Here is a 19,946-nt window from a genome sequence, read left to right as displayed (position 1 = left end):
ATGAATATAAATACAATAATTTAATATACCAAAAAGCATAGATATACAGTTCAAATTCATTAAAAGAACATTTATCCAACATTAGTATGAGCTCTGTATTGTTAGGCTGATCACTCTTCAGAAGGCAGCTTTATAACAGAATCATCACAGACACTTGGAAAAAGATACTAAGCTTACTAAATATATACCCTAAAAGTTTCTATTACATTCAGAAGCACGACTACCTACCTAAAAATAATTCTTTCTGAACAGCTTGTTCATTTTTACTACTGAGTCACCGTGATGATTCAATACACTCTTCCTTGCTTTTGGCTTATCAGTTATTTTTGCTTTATGTGTCCAGCAATGTACTGCAGTGCTTTACCTGTTGCAGCACAATGAAAAATTATACTCAAGATGTGTTTAATTCGTTCTGTGTGTGCCTGGTTTTGGTCATCAGGACGTACTTGGATGTTTGGGCTCGACTGCTACTCTGACGATGGGCGTAGCTTCAAAGTTGAGTGGCGTGAAGGGCGGGCAGGCCGGAGATGTTGAGACGGTGGCCGATTTGAGAATGAATTCCTCCATTCCACCAATACCTGCAGAGATACAAACAACATTAAACAAAGCTGCATTCAAAAGAGCGGTTTCAAATAACAGGATTTTAAACCTCAGGGCTCCAATAAGGTTCCATAACAATTTTTTTTTACATTAAACGTTATTATTTATACAACGGCTGCCTCTTATAACAAAGGCCCCTGTGTGTGCTGCTTTAGGTGGGAGGTTGTGTGAGTAAGAGTGTAAGCATGTGTTTGCGCACGTTGTGATGGAAAAAGAAAAAAGACTTCGGAGAACTCAGACATTTGCAATAACAGACATGATTGCACTGCTGTGATGGAAATTGAGAACCCAACATTTGGCTGGTGATATGACATCTGGCCCAGGCAAGCATCCCGAAAAAGTGTGCTTAGTTTTGAAAGGAACATAAATATTTATTTGCTAGAAAATAAATAGAACAAGTAGTCTTGTGGTTCATGTTTTTTTTCCAAATGTATCCTTTAATTAAACTAAATTTCAACAATATAAAAAAGCTTATCATCAGTATTGTTCAACACATAATTATCATGCTGCCTGTAATAATATTCATTGTGATATAGATTTTTATTATAGAATTCATTTCAAAAGAGTTAAAATATGACTATATTAAAAAGTGTAATATATTAGCAATTAAATACATAAATGCATACATATATATATATATATATATATATAATTCAAACGTTTATAGATTTATACACCTATATGAAAAAATGTGAAGAAAAAAAAGATACACTTTGAACTTAATGTAATGTAAATACTTTCCAAAATGCAACATTGCCTACTTAAATTAAAATATATTACACTTAATTTAAAATGTATAGCAGCATTTTTTATTTCCAAGCTGTCTTCTGAATTAATATATTAATTAATAAAATGCAAACATATTGAATTATTAAAAATATATAATAATAATACTAATACTAATACTAAACCAAAAATAAATAAAAATAATAAAAAATGTAAAAAATTAAATCAATTAAATCAATTTAGAGAGATGAAGAGAGTGTGAAATACGGAGGCCGATTACGGATTATGAATATACCGTAGAGACACTTCTCACAATTATCTTGTTGAGGTTTTGTTCATTCCTGAAGTGATTCCCAAACACAAAATTTCAGAGCAAGATCCTCTATTTAATACACTTCTTACATTTACCTCCAACACTTTTTCTGGACCATCTGGCAGGCAGAAATCGGAGGAGATGCATAAAACTTATAGGGACAACTAAATAAAGCGCTTCAGCGGCTCAGCAGGTCGAGCATTTAACTCGCCCCTCGATTCCCACTCAGGTCTAAGAGTGATTCCGTCAGGAGAGTGGAGCCTCAACCCTAGAGGTTAGATTGTTCAGTCAATGAAGCAGCCATGAGGCTAGAGCTTCCATCACAGGCCGACCTTATTAAGGGCAATTCCAGCCAGACTCGCAATCGTGCTCATGAGCAAACACTTGGAGGCTGTAAAGTCGGTATTACAAATGGCTTAACGGTAATCACAACGCAGGCCTGCAGAAGCTGAGCAGCATATGAAGTCTCAACTCTGACCGTTGAGGCAGTGTTGACTCGCTGGCTCAGAGCATGACATCACGGATCAACTCGCAAACGTTTATTATAGCAGACATACCAAATATAGAAAAATAAGCCAAGTATATGGAGTCAAATGTGCATAAGCATTATATTTAAAAAAGAAGGGTTGTTAATGCAAAGTGAGATACAGAGCAGACGAATTGCTCATTGAAGGGACTGTACGTGTCCTGCTCTGACATTCTTTCTATAAGTGTTTGCATATGTCTGGATCAGGGCATACGCTTTGCAGGGCAGGATGTTGCACAGATGCCTCAAGGCGTGGGAAAATGATTGTGTATCTTTAGTTTAGAACACATAAAAGTAGTTTAGAACACAGTCATGTCAATTGTGACATTCTATGCTCAAATACTTGTGTATAATATAAATTTTTAAATTAAAATATCAAAATATTTCCATTTACTGATTTAATTGGCTGCACAATAAGCTAATTAAATTGCAATTATCCAGATACTGTAACAAAATAAACCTGTCTACTTCACGTTGTTCATGCTAAATATATTTAAAGGTTTACTCAATAATAGAGAATTATATAACATTGCAAATTTAGCCAATGATGTCTTTTGAAAATCTTTTTAAAACACTATCTGCCATTGGTCGGAACAAACAAAAGGCTCCACCCCCAAATGTACACTGTTAGCTAAACCAATGCTGCCATGACTGTTTTTGCTGTGATGCAAAACTGCGTTTTTCCTCACACTTTTAAGTAGAATTCAACAGCATTCAATAGTACTTCAAATTACTTATAGTCCACATTAAGCTAAAATACATTAAAATATTGGATTTTTAAACTACCATGTGTTTCTCTTTTCCATTCTAATGTGAAGAGAGAACTATAAATGGATTCCTGGAATGATTCTCCAAAAACAATGTGGCAATACTTTGCCAAAACTGTTTGTTTGAGTATCACGACCAAAGTGAGATTGGTCAAACCAATGGTGTAAGTTTGGAGGCAAGACTACCTGTTTGAAAACAGTCATTGACAGAATAGAATATCATATACTTTTATTATTCTTGCCACATAAAGATATTGCAGAAATAGTAGCAGCATGCTGGAATGACATAAATCAGTTGTGTTTGTTATTGTTAACTAAAAAAAACAATAAAAATTTCCTAAAAGAGGAAATAATATATGAACATCAAATAAAAGATTTTATAATAATAATAATAATAATAGAAAAAAAAGAGAAATGTTTATTTTGGAACTAACTGAAATAAAATAAGTTGATGTTGTAAAATTAATCAAATGAAATGGAATAAATTGTAAAAATATTAAAGCTAAACAAATGAAAACATCGCTTATAAAGACAGAAAAGGCAGAACAAAAATACTCAAACTTAAATTAAAACGAAAACTGAAAATCTAAAAATAAAAGCACATTAAAAATATGTAAGAATACTAAACAGTATTTAAATAATAATAAATAAATAACTACAGCCATCGTTTTTGCAATTTCATGGTGTCTTATCGTGCAGAAATCAGACACGCCACTTTAAAATCAATTTAGAAATTTAGAATTTAGAAGTGAAACAAGTACATGAATTTTAACTGAAACAACACATCCTAAGGTCAGTGGATTTCTCTGGATCATGACAGCAGGAAGAGAGAAGGGTGAGTGATTTGAGCAGGGGTTATTCTACCCCTCTTTTAACCTGCGAGTTCATCACTGAAAGTCAAGCCACATGCAGAGGTCAGTCTAGACACAAGAGCTCTTTGTATGTGACTCTTTAATACGTCCAGCCGGGCCCGAGGCACACTGCCATTTTTATCCACAGCGCTGATGATTTCCTGCTCGTGTTGACCCCTCTCACCCTCTCCTACCCAAGCACTGATTCAGGGCCAGCTTGTCCCCGACTAACCCACCACACACCAACAGCACAACAGACCTCAGATCAGCGGCTCGGGACCAATCCAGCCTCTCTAAAAACAAGCAAATCCTTCGCTCATCACCATCAGATGGTGTTTTAATGATTGCTGCATAAATCCATCCTGCTCTAAACTTTTCACCTCACACATGCTTCTGATTTCCACGCAAGAAAGCAGCAGATCTTCAAGGCGAGAAAATAAGTAGAAACCGGAGAAAATGAGCACAGGATAAATGTTGAAGCATGAAAGTGTTCTTGTCTATCGTCTGTAAACCTGACAAGCACCTTTGTTTCTGCATTATAACAATGTTTTTAGGTGAAACTTTAAAATGTTTGTCTTATAGTATGAAGGCCAAAGTATTCTTTGGTTAGGTATGGTGCAAATTTCATCATCAGTGTACTGTACATGCAACCCTGTTTTTTCTAAATGTATGAAATCTGTACATTCAGTTTGTTGCAACGTTTGCCTACTGAAGAGTACAATAACAATAAAAGCCCACACTGATGTGCACTTATGTGAGAAGGTTAAGAGATGCACAAAACCTAAACAAATTTTAAAAGATACAAAGGACATCTTTATTGTTCTTAACTTCTGGAGAGAAATAGCGCAGATTAAAATATCAGATAAATAAATCCTACCGTATTTTTCGGACTATAAGTCACACCTGAGTATAAGTCGCATCAGTCCAAAAATACGTCATGATGAGGAAAAAATAAATAAATAAGTCGCACTGGACTATAAGTCGCATTTATTTAGAACCAAGAACCAAGAGAAAACATTACCGTCTACAGCTGTTAGGGGGCGCTATATGTTTTCAGTGTGGACTACAGGAGCACTGAGCAGCATAGAGCGTCCTCTCGCGGCTGTAGACGGTCATGTTTTCTATTGGTTCATTTCTCTCGGTTCATGTCAAATTAATTTTGATAAGTCGCACCTGACTATAAGTCGCAGGACCAGCCAAACTATGAAAAAAAGTGCGACTTATAGTCCGGAAAATACAGAAATAAATATCTATTTTTTTCATATGATGAGTTAAAAAGATGTAAAGCAAAATAAAATTGATAGTAATATGCAATTAAACAGACAGAAAAAAAGCAATGGATACATTTTTGTTCTTCTTTTTTTTTTTAGGTCGATCAATCTATCTATCGAACTAAATAACCATAGATAGCAGTGATGCGCAGGTTGATCCAAAATGAGCGGGTGCCTGCGGTCATCTGTGGTTACGAGTCATCCAAAAATATCTTTAATGATATTCGGGTCGTGGTCGGTCGGGTGTTTGAAATAAAGATGCCAATTAAACCTTTGTAATTTATAAAGTACTATACACAATTTTGAAATACATAGGCCTACACTTTATTGGCTGAATAACTGGCGCGATTATAGAGTGACCATCTGTCCCGCTTTTTCATTCGACCCTGCCTAATAAATACACGGAGAATACCACAGAAAAGAAACACATCATCAAGAAACATGCAAATCAGTGCAATCGTTTCTCAATAAACCAAATGACCCACAGGCTGACAAAGTTTCAGCAGCAGAAATGACGATCATTTATCATGCCGTACATCACACACATTCATATCGCTCGACTGCAGTAACAAGTTAGCCCTAGTCATTTTTCCAGATTCTGAAACAGCTAAGAAAAAAGCTGTAGAAACTTTGGGTGATATTTTGGGTCAGGTAGTGTCTTAATCTTTTAGTCAGTGGGTTTAAAAAGAAATATAGGCAATATATTACAGAAAGCTTGAAATGTCTACTTTTAAACTAAAATATTCAAACCAAAATAAACGGCTACTCTCTGATTATGTGATCCTTATGAAATGTGCATTTCTCTCTGGCGTTCATGGCGAGTCCGCATCGTCAACTTCATCTTTGCAGCGACACAGAAAACACCAGTTTATTACTAAACAATTAAATGTCTCCTTGCTATTTTAGACACATTTATAATCATTACTTTAACAAATTCTTTGTGGCAAGCCTTATGTGTGCGGTCATAACGCTTATTATCCTGTAGGCTATAGCCTACTTAAGTAATTAAATTAATATAAAGGGGCAACACGTTTACTACTTGTAAAAAATGCGTTTCAGGAAGCGAGTCCGGTACAATATTTTCTTTTTCTCTTTTGCAGTCCGAGTTGCGGGCGGGTTAGTTGAAAACATGGGTCGGTGTGGGTTGTTTATACATTGACCCGCGCATCACTGATAGATAGATAGATGATAGAATGAGATAAAAAAGATAGAACGACAGAGCGACATAACGATAGATAGATAGATAGATAGATAGATAGATAGATAGATAGATGACTAATAAGACAAAATATGAATGACAGAACGATAGAATGCTAGATAGAATGCTAGATAGAATGTTAGAATGAACAAACAGATGATAGAACGAATGAACAACAAATGAATGAACAATATACAGTATAGATTATTCTTTGATACATGTACTTGATACAATGATACTTTTGTTAGTCGAGTACTTTTTTCTGCATTCTAAAAATACACATTTTCATTGGACATTCTTCAAACTTTAATCTTAAATGTCTTTAAGTCTAAAGTTAATAAAGACCAGAACACAAAGCACAGTGTGTGAGTTAAGTGCTTGAGCTGAACTAATTGAAGAAAATTGTGGAGAAGAAAAGGAAGCTGGAGAACAGATGAATTTCAATCCAGTGCTCGACTTGCAGGAGGTTAACTTCTACTTGAAGGGAAAAATCTAAAATGCCCCGTTTCTGAAACAGCCGTCCTCTGATAAGAGCTGATCCCAGAGCTGAGGACAGCGCTTGCTCTGCTCTTTATAACTGTAAAACAGAGACGCTCTTTCAACATGAAACATGAGCAGGTAATTACTCAAAGGTGACTGTGTCTCAGAGGCATTCCTCAACAAAAGCACAGAAAAACAGAGAGCGCTGCCGAAATAACCTGGGAAGAGTTATATACAGTAGGAGAACAGACCCGCTGCAGGAATCTGGGCCACACATGGAAGAAATAGACGCTCTTGGAAAAAAAAGGAAGCTAAATCTGAGCTGAAGGGTTTTGGAAATTAAGAACAATTACATCCTGGCATAAACGACGGTTGAAATCGAGAGGAGGTTGTTGAAAAACTTCAGAATGATGTTTTGGAATTATAGAAAAGGAATTACTTGATAGATAGATAGATAGATAGATAGATAGATAGATAGATAGATAGATAGATAGATAGATAGATAGATAGATAGATAGATAGATAGATAGATAGATAGATAGATAGATAGATAGAACGACAGATAGAATGATAAAATGAAAGACATAAGAACGAACGATAGAATGTCAGAACAACTGATATAACAATAGATAGATAGATACATAGAATAGATAGACAGATGATAGATAGATAGACAGATGATAGATAGATAGACAGATGATAGATAGATAGATAGATAGATAGATAGATAGATAGATAGATAGATAGATAGATAGATAGAATGATAGAACGACAGCTAGAATGATAAAATGAATGAGACATAAGAACGAACGATGGAATGACAGAACAACTGATATAACAATAGATAGATAGATACATAGATTAGATAGACAGATGATAGATAGATAGACAGATGATAGATAGATAGACAGATGATAGATAGATAGATAGATAGACAGATAGATAGATAGATAGATAGATAGATAGATAGATAGATAGATAGATAGATAGATAGATAGATAGATAGATAGATAGTCTGAGCACAAATAAGTAATTCTTCAGTTTACCAGAAGTCTGAAGGTTGTGATCATGAATCACTCAAACACAAGCTGCTAAAGGCAGATGACAAACACTTCAAGTCTGTCAAACGCTATTTTTAATCACTCACACAGTATGACATAATCATTACCAAGATGGAAACACCATTTATAAGAAATATAATATAGACAAAGCTTTACGCTAACGATCAGTTGTTCATCTATTTTACAGTGCACTTCCTCAGTGTTTTTAACGCCACTGCTTCCAGCAATACAGTACAGTACTGTGGGAGATCATTATTTAGTCGAAAGCCAAGCAAACAAACAAAAGTGTGTGCAGACTCTCTTGGCAAGCGTAGAAGGTGAGTCCTCTGAGGACAAGCGGAGGTCAAAGTTCAAACACAATCGCCCCGGACCGACGGTTTTCACTCGCACCGTGCACTGAGGCCTACGGAGGCAGTGTTTGGATCCCGTCCTGACTGCGGTGATAGCGCGGCTCAGGGAAGAGAGTGGTTGGAGGGAACAGATAGAGCGACTGCAAGAAAAGACGGATCAAAGAGCACAAAGGGGCAAGCAACCAAGAGCAAGTGATCTCAATGACTCAAGCGAGGAGAAATTTCCTCCAACCACAAATACAGTTGGCCCGGGCGCAAGTTATATAAAGAGCGTTTTTTCACTCGTGGTGCCTTTGGCAGCTGCGCCGGCTCTCAGCTGTGGTTCTTCAAAGCCGACAAAAGCCTGAATAATAATCATGGCTAATGTTTTCAACAGATTTTGGTCTTGTGTGTTCCATCATGTTTAATAGCACACATACATTTTCGATCAATGCAAAGCCAAGTGAAATTAATTTCATGACAAGCTTATGAGGAAGTTACGTTGACTTGGAATTATTAAAGCAATAAAAAAGACCAGTGTCAGGGTGTTCTGGGCGGTTGCAGAGGCAAGGCAAGTTTACCTTTCTTTCTGTTTATCATGACTACTATATTTAATTTATTTAGATTTGCATATATATATTTTTTTATATACATATTCCACATTTATTCAACAAGGATGCATGGTCACACTTTCAATTATATGGCCTTAACTACTATGCCATTTCTTAAAAAAAAAAAAAGAAGAAGAAGTACAATGTAAAGATTGTCAACACTATAAATGTAATTACAGATTTATTATTATATTTTTTTTAAGTGCAATTTAAAAATATGTATGTACACAATATGTGCATTGTACCAAATTATTAATTTAAATGTAAATACATAGTAGTTAAGGCCACTTAATGAAAAGGAGGACAAGGTGCATTAAACTGATCAAAGGTTTTAATGTTACAAAAGAGTAGCATTTGAAATAAACACTGCTCTTTTGTACATACACACAAATATTAAGCAGCGCAGCAACTGTTTTCAACATTGATCATAAGAAATATTTCTTGAGCAGCACATCAGAATGATTTCCGAGGGAGACTGAAGACTGGAGTAATGATGCTGAAAATTCAGCTTTGGTCACAGGAATAAATTGCAGGTTAAATCATAATACAACATGAAATACTTATTTGAAATTGTAAAGAATATTTCAGATTATAACATTTTTTTCCCTGTATTTTCAATCAAATAAATGCAGCCTTGGTGAGCATAAGAAACTTTCTTAAACATCACAAAAATCTTACGACCCCAAACTTTTGAACAGAAGTGTGGTTCATGAAAAATGAGTGCAATCTGCAAGGTTAGACAGTTAATAATCACAATTCAAAGTGAGTCATTGAAAAACAATGTCAAATTTGACTAGTTTCAGAACTTTTAAACCTCTCTCACACCTGTTAGTCTTCTCCTCAATAGCAGGGCTCTTCCTCTTTCTCAAGCTTGCTCAAATAATTGATTTCTTCCCCTCAAACACTCCCTTCCCTTTGTTTCCCTCTGTGTTTTTCCTGTATGAGATGGACGTGGTTAGAATTAGGAGGCTGATGTCATCGGCGAGAGTTTGTGATTTACGTCTTGCTTCGTTTGTTGTTTACAGCACAGGCACAAGGCTTTGTTTTTGATGCCAAGTGCGGCCCGTGTTCAGAGGTAAGAGATGAGAGATATCCATAAAGAATAGACGGATTTTGGCTGCAGAACTGGACTGTTTATATAATCAATTTCTTTTTAAATCCCGGTCCAGACTGTCAGACCTGCTTTAATCACTGGGGTATCGAACACTGACGGATAGCTTGAAAAGTGTTAACTAAACATATTCAGTCTCTCTGACACCCTGTTGAGGTATTAATTTGATAATAATGAGGTATTTATTATCCTTTCCATTTCCAGTCTGACATCATAAAAGATACTGTCATGAATGCAGCAAGCGGTAATTAGGACATAAAATCAGCTATTTTTTATCCATCTCAGTTTCATTCAACAAAAAGGAAACATTGCTTAAAGTTCACACAAAAATAAACATTATGTCATCATTTACTCATCTCCATGTCATTACAATCTGGTACAAGTTCTTTATCTGAAAAGGTGATTTTCTTGGCAATCAGTTTCATAATAAAGTAAAAAAGCGATTAAAGTTGACAAGCACTAAAACAACACAACCCAACACAACACACACACACACACAAATATATAAATAGGGCTCTAGACTAAATTTTGGCACTGGTGCTCCTAACTTTTTTTCTTAAGGGCACCAGTACAAAAGGTTAAGTGTACCCAAATTTTCCACCGAATCACATTTGACACTGCGGTTTTACAAGTCAACTTTTTTTTTTTTTTTAATCGCTGTCTATATAGGTAATATTGACTTGTAGCCTAAATGATTAACTAACAATCTGGTCAACATTATGTTCTTTATTTGAAGCACAATTCTACAAGAAACGTAACTTACTGAAAAAGTGCTGGTGCTTAAAGTGCTTGACTGAGCTGAAATGTAAACTTTAAAACATCTAAAGATAAATGAAACAAAAGGAAAATCTGAGTTAAGTGTTTTAAGGGCTTCAAACTGAACATCTCGTGGCTCGGAGTCTTATAGACTATCCTCCATTGCAGTCACATGCCCCTCGGATGGCCAACTCCTGTAGTTTGGCCTTCTTGACCTTTGGCCTTGGCTAAACCAGCTGGCAGACAGTGAGCCTATGTTTGATCAATTTAGCCTTCTCAAATCACTACGACTTAAATAAAATCTATAGATATAAACAGTTCAACCCCAGTTAGACCCAGATAAATGTGCGCTATATCCAATGGTTAGTGCGGAGATGCCAGTGTGATCACTTGCATATTTTTCAGTGGATACTTGCTCATAAATTGATTTTTTTTATGATTTATGCTCATAAAGGTAAGAGTAATACATCATTCATAACTGCAAAGGGTCTACTTTTATTTGTGTGCACTCAATATATCAACAAAACATTGTGCTTTCATAAAAACAAACATGATGCACTTTCTGCGACTCGTCTTTAACAGGAGTACAAAAATGAACCGAAACTCAGTGAAAACATGCCTCACAGACCGTGGCGGAGCTAGAGTTTTATACATGGGGTGGCTAAGGCTAATTCAGGAGATCCATGACAGAAAATCAGTGTATAACAAATGGGAATTACATAAATGAATACTTTTATTTAACAAGGATGTTTTAAATTGATCAGAAGTGATGATAAAGATTCATAATGTTACAAACGTTTTCTATTTCAGATAAATGCTGCTCTTCTGAACTTTCTATTCATCAAAGAAACCCGAAACAATTCTACTCAGCTGTTTTGAACATGATAATAATAATTACTACTACTAATAATCTGAATATTAGCATGATTTCTGAAGGATCATGTGATTGGAGTAATGATGCTAAAAATTCAGTTTGAAATCACAGGAATAAATTACATTTTGAAATATATTCAAATAGAAAGCAGTTATTTTAAATAGTAAAAATATTTCACAATATTACTGCTTTTGCTATATTTTGGATCAAATAAATGCAGGCTTGGTGAGCAGAAGAGAATTCTTAATATATGTAATAATGTAAATACATATTTCTATTTATTTATTATTTCATTATTTTAGTTGAAAATTATCAAATTTGTAAGTGTGTAAGTGAGTGTGCAAATATTTGGTGGAACAATCATATAATGCAAATCAGTTGCATATCCATAAAATATAGTCTACGCTCACAAAGTATTATAACAGTACTGTGGTAAAGAGAAGGAATCAAATGGTAATTCCATGGAGAACAGGGTTAGCTGTCATTTTTTTTTTATTCCAATGAATATTTTTCAGAGCAGGTCTATTATTTTTGAAAATCACTTACTGTATAAACACACACCTTATAACGTCTTGACTACAAAAAAGCTATTGAACATTTTGACAGCTCTTCGCAAGGAAAAAAAGAGGTCCAACATAAAAACCACAGCTAGAGAAACAAGCATGTGTATTTAAACTTTTGATTGAAAACCTCACATTTATATAGTATCAACCAGCACCATTCTTAAAAGCAACCTGTGACTTCAAAGAAAACCAATAAATAGCATCAACAAAGTGGTTGCCTTATTCTTTAGCATTTTACCATTTGAAAATGTCCAAGACGTTGTTGCTTTAAGTGGTGAATACTCAAAAAAGCGGTGAATGGCATTTCCATCAGACCGGTGAGATTGGGAGTCTCACCTGACCCTCAGCGCTCCTCCGAGGCTTTCAGTGCTTTAGTGAGGTGATTAGGCATGAGATGAATCTCTTGTGGGTGAGTTCTGCAGACACTGCGCCTCCCCACACAGAGTCCACTGGTGCCAGCACTGGACTCATAAGCGGATAGTTTGGTGAAGTTGGCTTCAGAAGGATAAGGATTTTTTTCCTTGAGTTCCTTGGCAGATTTTGTAGAAGGAAAAAAACGTGAATCTGGAGCAAACTCTCATTAAGCATTACTTTCTCTGAAGTTTTCATACCATGAAAACACTCTTGAATTCTTTCCCCTCAATTTTAACGAATAGTTTGTTGTTGTTCATCATTTTTATTTAGGTAGATTTACCATTTTTAAAATACTTTTTTTATTAGTGGTGCTTGCCAAGGCAATATAAATATATTTATTTTTATTTATTATTCAATTGAGCAAAAATAAATGGTAAAATGTTTTGATTAATATGTGTGAAAAAGTCACAGGTTGAGAAGAATTATCATTAATTTCATAAACAATGTTTTATGTTAATTTGTTAATTAACTTCACAACAAAATACTATTAATGAATTTTGATAGTCGCTGAAGAGCAATGAAAATAACCTTAAACAAAACTGAACATCAACAAATCTTTTATCAGAAAATATGTAATAATTTCATAGATTCTCAGTTCTTAGACAGTTAGACAGTCTTTTTTTTATTGACTTATTACATTTGTTAGAATTAACTGTTGCAGTGCAAAATATCCTATGATTATCTTCTTATATTTTTCTATACTTTGTGCTGTTTTCCGGTTAAAAAAAAAATAGATTTTTAAAAAGACAAATTTACTTGAAAAGCAATGCTGCATGTGACATTTACACTTGTTTCCATTGACTATCTTAAAATAAGCTTTTTTTTTTTTTTTACTTGATTTACCCTTTTTATACTTACATTAAGTTGAAAAAAAGATTCCAGTGTAAGAAAACAAACTGAAAACAAACCAAACTTTTATTTTGAGAAAATGAACCTAGCACAGTGTTGCTTCTTAATTAAATGTATTTTGTTTGCATAAATTGTAGGTTTTCTAATGTCCTCATGGATGAGGAAGCTTGTGTTGGGAAAGTGCTGTGGTATTTCGCATGCAAATAAACTCAAAACAGCCTTTTGTACTCCAGCACTTAGCAAGCACCGCTAATGACACAATCTCAACCAGCTATTATAGATTAAGGAGCTGTTAAATTCATGCTGGCAGTCTCACTTTTTTGATTTTATTCAGTAAAATTACACCCAAATCCCTTTAGTCAAAATAAAATTGAGCGACCAGGTTCCTTGGCTTGTAAAGCAGCATTCAGCAGCGACAGCTATTCTACAGGGGGATCATATGGAGCTGTGGAAAAGAGCTCTTTCTGGTTCTGTACGGAGCACCATGGAAAGTCCCTTCAGTGGAAAGTCCCTCTCCTAAACTTGACAGATGTGGATGTGTAGGATCATGAGGGGCCGAGACAGACTTGCCCTTTGGCCAAGAAACACACACGGAATATATTGTATTACATTAGTCTTCTGCACACACACACACACACACACACGCTTACTTTTCCCTAAAGATCACCACTAATTATACCACAACACAAGAGCGACCAAGAAAAAGAGAGGACGTGCAAAAAAACACACAAAATAAACAGAGAGATAAAAAGCAGCATATGAGAAGCGGTGGACATGGGGAGGCACTTATACATCCTCACATACATCCCCAACATATCTGCAACAGCTCTGACAGGCAGCATGTGGCGGCAATATGACCGCCGTCACCACAGGAAACAGCCATGTAGAGGAAGTGAGTGATTCTGTACAGGGAACAACAGTATGAACATTGTGTGGAGAGAGGTAGACGTGAGGTAAGAGCTCAACATCCTGCCATATCCTCAAATAAAGCTCCTTGACGAATTTAAAGAAGGTACTTAATATAAAAAGAGATGGTAATACTTTATTTTAAGAGCATGCATATTACTAGCAAAGCGGTTGTTTATTTGTACTTAGTTTATTCTAGATGCAATAACCTGACCCAATACCTAAACTTAACATCTACATTGATAACTATTAATAAGCAGCTAATAAGGAGTTTGTGGATGGAAAACTCTTAGTTTTAAGTGAATATGTGTTTTCCCGACAAAAAGATTACAGAGTTCTTTTTTACTTTTATTTATTCATGCTTGCTAGCTAACTCCTAAAAGCTGTAAGGATTAACTATTAGACTGCAATAAAATACAACTGAATTAAATACAATTAAACTAAATAAATTATCATTCTTAATGAGTATTTTTGTCTTGTTTTCAAGTTAAAATATCTATAAATAAGTAAAAAAGCACAAAAAACAAAGCTTTTTTTGTTGCTTTATTTGTTATGCTTTAAATAAGTGGAATCTGACTGTGTATTAAGACAAACTTAAAAAATAAAATAAAAAAAGACCAAAAATAATGATATCATCCTGCACTCAGGATGTATCCAAAATGTTGTCCTATTGCGTATTTTATATGTATGTGCACATTTCACTGCAAGTTGTATTTTGTAATTATATTGTGAATAACAAACAATTAACACACTCTTCAATATATGTCACCTGCTCCTGTTTCAATCAAATATGTCAACAAGGGGAAAGAAAATCTAGTTGTCACACCATTCTATAGGGTCTTTAAAAGAAAACCGGAAAAAGACTTTAACATGGTGCAGTGAATCTACATCACGATGAAGCACATCTAGCACAGTAATCTTTCTGAAGAGCAGTCGGGCCGCACTCCTTCAGTAATTCACCTGAACGACTTTCTAAATAGCTCCGGAGAGTGTGAGAGAGAAAGCAATATGCAGAGGAGATAAACGCTCAGTAGAGCAGTAAAACGAACTATTCTCGTCTGTGCTCTGACAGGCCTCCATGACACCACTTCTGACTAGAGGGCATGTAGAAGGTTCTGCTTAGCAAGCATTAGTGTGATACACACACACAGCAGTGTTTAAACCAAAAATAAAACACATACACATGAGGAGTTCCTGTATACACTCAGTCCGGGTGCTGTGGGGAACGTCAGTGATCAGTGAGTCACTTCCATCATTCTGCTCTTAAACAAGCCTTTGTTCTACAACTGTTACATATGCAGGCACGCACACACGCACGCACACACGAACACACAAAAGACCTTAATAAACTTAACCTATATAAATAAATATATTTTCAAATGTAATTTATTCCTGTGATACAAAGCTGAATTTTTTAGCATCATTAATCCAGGATTTATTGCCCTTCAGAAATCATTCTAATTTGCTGCTCAAAAAATTTTTTTTATTACTATCAATGTTGAAAACAGTAGTTGCACTGCTTCCTATCTTTGTGGAACCTGTGAAACAACATTACTATTTCAACTTTTAAGGGTAAATCAGATGTTAAAAATTTATAATTAAAGGGGGGGTGAAATGCTCGTTTTCACTCAATATCCTGTTAATCTTAAGTACCTATAGAGTAGTACTGCATCCTTCATAACTCCAAAAAGTCTTTAGTTTCATTATATTCATAAGAGAAAGATAGTCTGTACCGATTTTTCCCGGAAAAACACGACCAGCTGGAGGCGTGATGTGTGGGCGGAGCTAAAGAATCGAGCGCGAGTAGGCTTTTGCGTTGAGAGCGTTTGGAAGCTGTGACATTACCGTGAGGAAAAAACCATGGCTAACAGTCAGATTCAGCCGTATATTTATGATCCAGAATCAGATCCAGAGACTGAAATTTAACAAGAGCAGCATCAGCAACAACGTCTCTATGTGGTATGTACTGAAACTGTATATATTTGCTTAGCGGTTTTGGAAAATGACTAAGTTCCACTTTGTCGTCTTTTTTTTTTTTTTAAGCTGTACATGTGTAAAGTGCAGTTTGATGACAACATCGCATGTTGTTTACTTGATGTGCTTACGCGCCGATAGCTAAGTTAACAACACAGAGATATTTGAAGCAGTTTTACTCACCGCATGCGGTTCCAACACACGATCAAGACCCTTTTTTGTTGGGACTGCATTATCCTTAAGAAATAAACGATGTGCAAATCCGGTGTCAAACTGGGCCTTTTTTGTAAAACAAGCATCTTCGAAATGCAGGGAACAAACACAAAAACTTGCACAACTCCGTTGATGCTCTGTAAAAATAAACTCCATCCACTGGTCCCTTAATGCTGTTATTTTTTTGGTACAGCAAATGGTACCCATACAGCAAAACACACATGGCAAATAGAATGCAAACCAGTAAAGTAAACAAACAGTATAGATAAAATTATTGTAGTTCAGAGAAGTTTATTCAGTCTGATTAAAGTGACAAAAAGCTCAGAGAGCAGTTCTTTAAACTGACTGAAGAGGTAGTAGAATGGGGGTAGTGAGCAGACCAATGATGCACAAAGTGTCTGGTGCAGGTCACAGTTTGTTAGTGGGGAGGTGGGGGTGCAAAAGAGGGGAGGGGGTTCAGAGTTCAGTGGTGCCTGAAGCAAAAGAGGGGAGGGGGCAAGTTCGGGAGGGAGTTCAGCTTCCTGACAGCCTGATGAATGAAGCTGTGTGATGGGTTCTTAAACCAGAGAAGGTAAACATTTTGGCATTATTGTGGACAAAAAAACATGCAAGCACTGTCATCGTCAGCAAGTTTAGTTTTTCCTTTTTTTTTTATTTAAAAAATCTTGTTATCTTTGCTGTTTATCTCACGTTATTTTATGGAAGCTCTCTTTTATTATTTTTTGATTCCTGTGCTTGCTAAACGTTCTGTAATTTATTAGTCAGTATAATACAACATGTGGTCTATGCAATGAATCATCTTACTCATTTTTGTTAAGTGTTGTGTAAACAAGTTTGTCATTGTATTTTACAGTGTTATTGATGTTGTGTTGAACAGGTTGAATGATATGAAAATTAATGCATTTTTCGAACCACCAAGCATAAGACCATGTTCTAGTACAACCCCAGAACAAAATCCAGACTTTGTTAAAGAGCATAATTGGAAGCAAATTAAGAAGCAAAAACAATGGTAAAGGATGGTAAAACCTGACTTTTTTTTTTACTAGAATTTTTGAGTAAATGACGCTTATCTGAAGTGTAACAATCCAAACGGGGTTTCTGTAAGGGGTAGGTTTAGGGTTAGGGGATAGAAAATATAATTTGGTCAGAATAAAAGTCTATGGAAATTCCCCACAATTCACAGAAACAAACGTGTGTGTGTGTGTGTGTGTGTGTGTGTGTGTGAAACCTTGGTGACCTTACAAGACTTCTTTCAAAAACATAAAACAGCTTGGAAGTCTGAAACATATTTATTTGATACAACAAAATAATTACAAAAATAAAATGTTATGTTAATATTAGTGAGGGTTTGTAATCTGGTACTGGGAAATGAAAAAGAGGGCAGCTGACTGAAATCAGAGCCCTACTGACCTGTAGAAATGGCAACTGGTGGGCACTAAATAAACAGAGCTCACCCTGGCACTGCCAACCTCAACACACATTCAGATCTCCCAGTGTTGTTTGTTTTTCTCAACTGCTTCCACATGTCTAAGGCTTCCTCACAAGTGCTCATAATTATAAACCAGTCATCTTTTGAAAATTTTGAGGCTGAAATAACCTAGTTTTAGAAAACAGCAATGTATCCAAGGATCTAGAACACCATTTTGTTCTCTTGAAGTAATCTATTTAAATGTAACCAGAGCAAACAACATGCAAAGTTCATGGCTTTTGTGTCCCAAACGTACCAACATCAACCCCCCCCCTCAAAAAAACTTAAAATCTATTTCTCCCTGTCTCACAGACATCTAAGATCATTTATTACCCAAATCCCACTACAAGTGTCTATGGGGTTACCATTTAACAACCACGGCTGAAACTCCACGCTGCTAATAAAATCTTAATCTCACTCTGTGCTGCTTTAAATACACCATCTGTGTCTATCAAAGACCCGTGGAAACATGAACTCGTGGAAGCGTCCTGATTTCACAGGGGCAGACGGTTTGAAACGACAGCAGCAGATTAAGAGGGGGAAGATTTGTGAACAATCGCAGAAAGATGGGTAAATCCACAAAGCAGCGGGGGGCGACCGTGACTGTGCTGTGCTGAGCTGGTTGTCTCCACAGCCTGTCTTTGAAGACTCAGATTTCTGCTAACCCTTGTTTTTTTATACCGAAAAGACGGATGGAATGACGCTCCCGGGATGATGTGATGGAAGAGGAGAGGGGTTTGGGGTTATTGTGGGATTAACTATAAATTATTAGTTATTGTAAAACGAAACTTAGATGAGGGAACATTTTGATGAAAGATTATATAAATGCACTAATTCTAAACAAGCTGATGGACACATGCATGATTCAAACTTCACTGTTACCCTCAGATGAGTTCTGAATAAATGCTGGATCAATTCTGCCTTTAAAGTATGAAAATACTGCTCTGACTACATCGGATTAAACTAAAAAATAATATTTTTAATTGGAAGGAAATGTATATTTTCAACTAGGAAGCATTAATTTGATCAAAAGTGACAGTAAATACATTTATAATGTTATAGCATTTTTTTTAATGAAAATAACTGCTGCTCTTTTGAAATTTGTATAAAAAAATAAAGAAGAAACAAAGAAAAAAAATTTAAGAAAATGATTCACAACCCCAAATCAACATATAAAAGTGATTTCTGAGACACTGAAGATTTAAGTAGTGATGCCAAAAATGCAGCTTTGCATCACAGAAATATATTACATTTTAAAATATAATACAATAGAAAGTATATATATATATATATATATATATATATATATAATATTTCACAATATAACGTTTTTTTTTTTTTTTTACAATATTTTTGGTCAAATAAATAGTCTTGTTTAGAATAAGAAACTTTAAAGAATTACCATTTAAAAAGTCTTACCTTGGAAATCTTAACTTTAGTGTATTCTAAAAGTTAAGACATTACTAAAAGGTTACATTACTGCTATCACCTGAGTAAATTCTTAAATGCAGTCCCCTCAAATAAAAGTTTCTGTGAAACCCCTTAAGAGCTTGAATATAACCCTTTTTAGCACAGATACTTCCTATTAGATTAGTTTATTAAATTCTGAGAAGCTTAAAGTTTTAAAGCAGAAACATCAACACTGCTTCTGTTTAAATGTAACCATGGTCACAAACACATGATTGCATGGACAGGATGAGACTTGATGCTTGGATGGAGCTGCTTTTGTTTAAATACTTCTGAATGCTGTCACGATCTGAAAACAAGATGTGGTTATAACATTCTACCAGTAAACAGTGGACATGATGGGCCCTAATGAAACCCTCATCAAAACCAGACGCAAAAAATGATTGGACAAAAAAAAAACACACACACACACACGATGTTCTGATTCCTACTGCTGTCTGGATTTATAAATATACAATCAACGCTCATATTTGAGATTCGGGCAAGTCTAATGATAGAGCCTCAAGTACAGAAGTGTGGGAGGAAATGAGAGGGAAAGAACAGAGATGAAGGAAGAAAGGAAGGATGGAAAGGATGGATGGATGGATGGATGGATGGAAAGAAAGAAAGAAGGATGGA

The 19,946-nt window shown here is 35.4% G+C and overlaps 1 protein-coding gene across 1 annotated transcript in view; it reads right to left on the bottom strand.

The window, feature by feature from the left end:
* Positions 1-19,946, bottom strand: part of LOC127961347 (elongation factor-like GTPase 1) — an 88,537-nt gene that overhangs the window by 23,378 nt on the left and 45,213 nt on the right. The window contains exon 16 of the mRNA XM_052560424.1: positions 447-578. Coding sequence (XP_052416384.1) covers positions 447-578 — 132 coding nt within the window. The remainder of the gene's footprint in view (positions 1-446; positions 579-19,946) is intronic.

This window comes from Carassius gibelio, chromosome B7 (genome assembly GCF_023724105.1).
Source record: "Carassius gibelio isolate Cgi1373 ecotype wild population from Czech Republic chromosome B7, carGib1.2-hapl.c, whole genome shotgun sequence".
Lineage (NCBI taxonomy): Eukaryota > Metazoa > Chordata > Actinopteri > Cypriniformes > Cyprinidae > Carassius > Carassius gibelio.
The sequence above is the reverse complement of the archived record's forward strand: the minus strand, read 5'-3'. Positions and strand labels throughout refer to the sequence as shown.